A 7,615-nucleotide genomic window follows, 5' to 3' on the forward strand; every position below is an offset into this window, starting at 1 on the left:
AAGAGTGGCATAGTTTTATTTTGTAAATCTTTTAAATAACTGGATTAATATAAAATACCTATAGCTGTATTATCATTCTCTGATTCTCTGCATTCTTTTCTATCTATTGTGATATATTAAAATCCAGCCTACACAAATAAGTAGTTGTAAAGGGAAGAAGAATTTTAATGGCCATGTCAGGTAATTGTGGATATCCTTTGATCTGAAATCAAAACTCCACAAGTGCACTGTCTGAAAGTTTTAGTTGCAATGTGGAATTGGAAATCAATGAGCTTTTGCTGCTCTGTAACATCAAAATTAATTGGTCTGTCATGCACTCTGAAATGAGGTTTCTGGTTTGTTTTTTTTTTTAATCTCATGCATAATTTTTGACACTGAGTATTCTGATCTTTAAGATCATAATACTTTTTTAAGAAATGAAATGAAAATTTCTCCTTCATGCAGAAAAAAACAAACAAAGTAAAATAAAACAAAACCAAACTCAACATGGGGAAGTAGGTATGGCATAAAAGCACCAGATGGTGACGTGGCCAAAGGGAGTGATGGGACAAACTTGTAGCTGAGAATCAAGGGCCCTAGTTTATTGTGAAAGCAAAGGAAAAAAGTCAAACCTTTGATTCTGAAAATTCGTATGTAGAGAATATTTCCACAGTGCTTCCTAAAATGATCCCATTTAATCTAGCCTAAAAACAGTGAGCCAGACAGGATGCATTGCTTCTGTCTCCCAGAAAAGGAGTAAGTGCAGAACCTGCGGGACTTTGCTGCAGGCCCAAGAGTGAGAGGGTTTTCTGGTTTTGTTTTTTAAGTTTCTGTCTTAAAAAAGGGGAACCAGGGACCAGCAATTAGTGTAATGGCTATGTTGCTGGACTCCCATGTAGTTGACCACAGTTTGAGACCCGGACCTGGTGGCTTAAACTCATGCCAGGTGCATGTGTGTGCATGCCCAAGATCCCGAGAGGGGAATGGAGGAGAAGGGATTGCAGCGTGACCATCCCCCCTGAGGGGTGATTTCTCGCTTTCTGTCTCTCTCTCTCCTTTCTGGCGAGCACATGCATCCTATAGCAAAAAACTTTCCAAATAAGGAAAAAAAGGGAGATGCAGATAGAGAGAGAGAGAGACAGAAAGACAGGCACCCCAACAGAGTCCTCACACTGCAATTCACCCCTAGTCTCGGCCTGGATCATGGGCACACCTGGGTGCCCAGAGAGGAGCAAGGATGTGAACCTGGGCCTCTTCTGTGAGAATCCAGCTATGTCACCACTGGCTATGACTTTTTTAAAAATAAGTTTTTAAACATTTTAAAAATAGAGCCAGCCCCTGGTGTGGTGGTTAAGGCAGCTGGATCCCATACGGCTGACTGTGGGTTTGAGTCCCAGACCTGGCAACTTGAGAAACATGCCTAACACGTGTATGTGCCAAAATCTGGAAAAGAGAGATGGAGAAGGAATTGCAGTATCGTCACCCCTCCCCCCACCCCGGGAGGAAAAGTGTTTCTTGCTTTCTCTCTTTCTCTCCTCAGAAAGTACTTACTTCCTCTAGCAAATTAAAAATAAGTAAATAAAATGAAACAAAAATTCCCAAAGTAATGTAAAACTTGTAACACAAAGAAACCCCAAAAGATAAAAGCTTCATATTTCTTGCTCCTTACTCTCCTCCCATGACTGAGGTGGTAACAGCCCATACAGATACCATACTTTTACCAAATGAAAGCTTCTGTTCTTAATTGCTCCAGAATCCTCTTTTTTTTTTTTTTCTTTGTATTGCCAGAGGGTACACATGCTCACCAGAGAGAAACAAAGAGAGGAGAGAGAAGGAGAGAGCCTGCCCCAATGGTGTATGATCATGGCGCAGTCCCGTCTCCACTTTCATCGTCTCAGGGTTCTGGGCATGCGTATACATGTGCCCAGCATGCTTCTTAAGCCACCAAGAGAGAAATCTGAACCAGTCGTCCATGTAGGATCCAGTTCCCTGAACCATTGGGTCAGCCTAGCTCCATTATCTACTTTTCCACAAACAATGAAGACTCCAAAACTTATCCAAGATCTGACTCGCAAAGATAAAGGAAGATCAACAAAGGGGAAGGCTAGGGTAGTTCAAGATATCTGGCCCCTCAGTGCTAATCTTGTTTACAGAATCACAAGTGGATTCCTGGCTCTGGCTGCTTTCTGGACCTTCTTAGAAGTTCAGAGGATTTCTCTGGATCAATTTTCACTGTTGTGAGAGAAATAAGAAAAATGATACAAAAAGTGAGCAGAATAGAAAAAGAGATGAACGGTGAGTGGGCAAAAAGCAAGCACCCTGGCTGCCCACAGACTGAGTATGCAGAAGTTCCCACCGAACGGAGAGGCAACCTGGAACTCAGATACAGAGAGCCAAGTGATACTTACCATGGATTTCCCCCTCAGTCTGAGGCTTGTTAGTGAGAAGTCAGTTATGAATCTACCTGGTTTTGCCTTTCCACGTGTGACTAAAATGACTTTCCAAGTTATTGCTTTAATTTGTAAATGTTTTCTAGGTGTATCAACCAAATTATCTACCTGTTATTTGTTAAAGTAGAATGCGTTCTACTCAGCTATTCTTTGTATGAACAGGGGATGTCTTATTGATTGACGGATGAAGCATTTATTTTCAGTGAGAAAAATTCTGTGCCTACAAAATCCCTTTGTAATTTGCATCGGTTATTGCTACTCTCTGTTGAAGGAGCCACTAGACTACAGTGAAATTATACCTTGAAGCCCAGTGCAAACGAATATGCACAAAAATCAGTTCAATATCCACCGCCAAGAAAAAGGTCTAAATGTTTCAAAATTATAGAGCTGAAAGCATTTCTTCTAAAATATTCATCTTAGGAGGAGTCTGTGGAAGGGGATTTTTGTTCTCGTTGATTGAGTCAGTATCACTAATAATAATGCTTTGGCCCTTTGAAATCCCCCTGAAGAGCATTTTCAATTTACTCATTTTGTTTGTTATTCAGCAGTTTTTGCATTCTATTTCTTAGACTTTTTTTCTCATCTTTCACAGTTGTAAAATCAAATTGAAGTAATCCTAAAGACTTACCTTTTCATTTAACACCCCCACCTCCTGCCCAGTGCCGAGCTCCAACTCCCATTTCTCAAACTCAAATCCCTAAAAGAAAATGATGAGAGAGAAAAACAAATAACGTGGCTCTGGAACGTCTCTGTACTACTAAGCGCACACTATAGTCATGACAAATAAAGAAAAAGTGATTCCAAGGGCTCGAGGCTGCTCCCAATAGCCGTTTGCCTTGAAACTTGGGCTATTTACATTGATCCATTGGGACCTGTTAAAAATGAGCTTCTCTCTTCTTCTTCTTCTTCTTCTTTTTTTTTTTTTTAATAATGTAATTCTTAGTATTGGACTTTTTATAAGTTTGGACCTAGACACTCACATACGTACCCAGCCTATTCAGGGAAGCTCCGGGCCAGGAACCAAGGACCTTCCCATGGCAGTGTAGTTGCATTATTGCTGTGCCACTGTCTGGCCCTAGCACTGGACTTTTTCCAGAAGTCAGGGGGAGTAGAGCATTCTTGAGAAAAGTTAGTTTCTTCTATATAAATTATAGTCTTGGCAAATGACCATGAAAATGAGTTTTTAGGGTCCAGTCCAACAGTCTATACATACATACGTTCGTGAATAGCACCTTCTTCACGGGAAGGCCATGGTTACAAGCAGAAAGTCTTGAGTTTATTCCTAAAGTGCCTTGAGAGAAAATGATTATTGAAAAAAATAGTCTAAATATTATTCTTTTACTTATGAAACTTGGCCAGAATATTTCCTTGTTTATTCAAATGCTTGTTCTTATTTGTATGTGCTGCAAACATAGCTATTCTTTGTTTTTCTGTTTTTCTTTGTCCATTCTCGCGGGACATTTCTTCCACAGTTGTAATTAAGGAATATCTGAATCAGACCCAGTCTTAGAAACTGGACTCTCAACATGTCCTACTTGATTAAAGTGCCCCCCCTCCCCTTGGGTAAAGTATGTTTCCCTCTGCCTCTAGATTTTCTTTAATAATCAGAGTTTTGTGGGCTGCTCACCACATATGTGGTTTGCTTAAATAGGTTATTGTATATATTCTTCTAGCAATCTTCCCAGGTAGGTAATGTTATTACTCCTATTTTACAAATGAGAAAATCGAGGCTTAGAGGGGTTAAGTAGCTTGCATTTTCGTAGTCCCATGGCAGAGTTTGGGTTCTAGGCTGAATTCCTTAGAATATCCAGGTTGTCCTTAACCTACCTACTGGTCTGCCTCCTTTCCTTGAAAAGGACATAATTTGCTGGAAGCTTTGGAAATGACTTTGACTAACTTGACTAACTTGACCTTTCAGCACTCAGCCCCTTAGGAAGCTGGCCACCCAGAAGCAGGCTGAAGTGCCTTGTTCTGAAGTGCTAGACTTTCTCTTCTGTAGATACTTGGGGTTCGCTTTTGTCACAAAGTCCCTGATGGCACAGAAACAACCTATAGAAACCATGCATAGGGTGTCTTACAGCTCAAGACTGGATCCTGAGGTCAGGTTCCGTTCCTTCCCAGGGTATGGACAAAAGCCTAAGAAAATGGTGTCAAAAAACAGTTCCCCAGAGTTTTGGTTTAGTTTAAGTGAAAACAGGAAGTCAGGCTCCCCACCTCTCTCTCACCTCCTAAAATCCAGCTGTATTTTCTCTTTCTGGTTGAGAAAACTGCCTTTCAATTTTGTGAAATAACAGAACCCTAAATTGAACAGTTGTTTAGGTCGTTTTATCCTTCGTGTTTTTCTATACGTTCCACAAAAAAAATGTTGCTTTTAAAAACGCTGACATTTAAAAAAATTGTATTATAGGTTTCCTCACTTATTACATCTTGCAAAAATTGTAATGCAGATGAAAGAAAACAATTCTGTAAATGAAGTGGTGTATGTTCAAAACGCCACATAAACACTTGAAAAAAAAAAGCTTTGCAGAAATACAAATAGACTTTTTATTATGATTTTCTTCACTGCCATTTAGACGTGAGATGTTGGACTCAGGTGGGTGGGCATCAGGTTTTTTGACAACTTGTATTGGAGTGTGCTAGAGAAAGTATTCCTTACCATAAGTATGTGTGTAAGAAAGATGTGCACCTGTATTAGTGTGAAGCATGTATACATTTCAACGCAACCCTGGCCTCCAAAGACCTTTGAGTCTCTTTATTAGTTTTTGCCTTCCAGGAGCTCCCGCCTCCAGAATCATAGAAATTAACATGCGCGATATTTAGAAATGCCCTATTCTAAATGTGATCACCACCATTCTGACAATGACCCAACCCCTAGCCGAGACCAGAACCTTAACATTGACTTCTAAACCTTCTCAGTGAAGGCCTACAAAGACCGCATGACAAGGCGCCCAGGGACACAAGTTTTCATAACGCGTTTTATTATTCATAAAAAAATAAATTTATTTACATATGTTAATTAATGTGGTAGTGCAGCCTCAAGGCAGCGGCCAGATCCCCCTGAGGAGGGTCACTTGTTACCGGACAGAAAAGCCCCAGCTGTCCAACTGTCACCCTCCTGCGTTTGCTGGAAAGAGCCTGGGTGGAGGGACGCTGCGCTGGATCTGGGGCGACCAGAGCTTGAGCTGTGGGGGGCCTATTGAGCAAGTTCAGAGTCGGAGCTTGGGGGCGGGTAAACTACGGGGCTGGAGAGCGAAAGTGGGGATTGGGGAGGAGAGGGAGGCCCAAAGAGGACTCGGGTCGGGGGATGGGGCGTCGGGGACTGGGAAGGTTTGAACCTAGAAGAGGAAGGGGTGAACGAAGCCTGGTAAGGAAGAGTGCGGAGCCCTTGAGAGCCACTCCGGAGCTTGGGGGTAAGGGGCAAGGGGCCAGATAGCCTGCCGGGAGGGAGAAAGGCCGGGAACACGCGGAGCAAAACCGATCCCAGGACTCCTACGTGTCTCCCCACAGTCCACACTCGCCCCAGTGCGCTGCGGACACCGTCCCGCCGGCTGGGAGGGCGCGATCGGGTGGGATACAAACTTGACGCAGATTCGCCACTCTTCTCTCTTTGCAGCTTAAGGACAGGCCCCGACGCAGTTCTGTCTTTAAAGCCAACAGAGAGCACGATCGAACCACTGTCTAACCCGAAAAGGCCTGGGCTGTGCGCAATCCTGCCACCGCTACCTACGGCAAACGGCCAACGTGGCTCGGTTAGGAAACTAACCCCTATGCGGTTTGGCACTGCGCTCTCACGGCGGCCGGGGCTTGGTCTACCCAGCGCGCAGCCCCAGCTCGCGGTCGGATCTGGGTTCGCGCTCTTCACAGGAAAGGAGGCTCTCTCCGGACCTGCCAAACGCGGTCGCCGAGATCCACGGCATCTGTAGCCATCGGTGCTCTGCAACGACAGCAACCCGGCCACCTGTCCTGTTCACAGTTCCAGGGAAGGGTGCAGGGGCAAGGAGAATCCGACAGAACCGTGTTCCCATTCTCTGGGGTTCCCGCGCCCTCTGTCTTCTCTCAGCGGCCCCCTCACACACGCATTAACGAATAATCCCATCAAATGAGTTCGGATCTCATTTAAGCGGTGGTTCCACAAAGTCTATTGGCTGCGGACACTTCTTTGGTGTCGGAGTCGGGCCGTCCTGAGACCACGAAAGGCCATGTCTGTAAAATCAAAAACACCACACCAAAGAGCGCCAGATAATGAGAGAAAAAACCATCGCAAACGGAAACCGCTTTCCCAAGTGAACCTCAGATATCCCTAATACGGGGTGGCTTAGAGTCTATCATCCGTCTGGGAATTTTTGTAACTAGGATTTTAGTATTATTCAGAGTTGATTACGCAAGACGTGCGGTATCAGTTCATGCTTCCTCCTGGACTCTTCCTGCATGATGATTCATTGAAACTTGCTTGAGTTTGGGATTTGTCATTTAATCCCCCCCCCCACACACACACACACAGACACACAAAATCAGTCATCCTCTCCAAGTACAAAGCGGGGCTTCGATAATAGCTTGGATATGTTCTTTCCCAAGACAAGAGAGCTGGCAGGTCAAAGAGGGACTTTCCGGATAAATCCCGTCTGGGGAAATTTATTATATGAGTTCTCCTGCAGCAATTAGAATCGCCAGAGGCTCTCTTAGGAGCTCGGCCTTCCCTCCTTCTTTAAAGAAAGTAGGGCTTGCAAAGTCCAACCTGCCAAACTCTTAACTGGGAACAGTTTAGCGACAGAGGTTTGCTGTCCAACCTGCAACCAGACAGGGGACTCACTTGGAACCAGGACTTAGCCCGGAAGTAGGATATTAGCCAATGGATGTTACCGGCCGAAGCACTACCTACAATGATCAGAACGATGCAGGGCGCAAGGGTGGATGACTCTTCTCTGGGATAGTGACTGTCCCCACCAACCCCCTGGAGACTAAACTAAACTGGCCTAAACTGGCCTCCTCCACACACCCGTCCCAGAACCCTCCCTTTCCAGGTCTTCCCAGGGTGCTGCTGACCCTGCCTGGCGACCCGGAAAGCCCCAGCATCTCCCTGGCGCTCGCCGCGGGCCTCGCCAAAGGGCCCTTACCAGGTTCACCGGGTGCACATAGCCGTTCTCGTAGCGGTCCTCCTGCAGCAGCTGCCGCAGGGGCGCGGTGTA

At 44.8% G+C, this 7,615-nt stretch overlaps 1 protein-coding gene across 2 annotated transcripts in view; it reads right to left on the reverse strand.

The window, feature by feature from the left end:
• Window positions 1-6,394: 6,394 nt before the first annotated feature.
• Window positions 6,395-7,615, reverse strand: part of MSC (musculin) — a 3,231-nt gene continuing 2,010 nt past the window's right edge. Inside the window, exons 1-2 of one of the 2 annotated variants that reach the window (XR_001370687.2) lie at window positions 7,544-7,615; window positions 6,550-6,632 (exon numbers count right to left, since the gene is read on the reverse strand). Coding sequence is in view for 1 of the 2 variants with exons in the window: in XM_006139793.3 (XP_006139855.1) it covers window positions 6,546-6,632 (87 nt within the window). In the remaining variant the exon portion in view is untranslated. Of the gene's footprint in view, window positions 6,633-7,543 lie in introns of both variants that reach the window. The other variant, XM_006139793.3, reaches the window with a different exon arrangement.

Source organism: Tupaia chinensis, unplaced genomic scaffold, assembly GCF_000334495.1.
Source record: "Tupaia chinensis unplaced genomic scaffold, TupChi_1.0 Scaffold000002_1, whole genome shotgun sequence".
Lineage (NCBI taxonomy): Eukaryota > Metazoa > Chordata > Mammalia > Scandentia > Tupaiidae > Tupaia > Tupaia belangeri.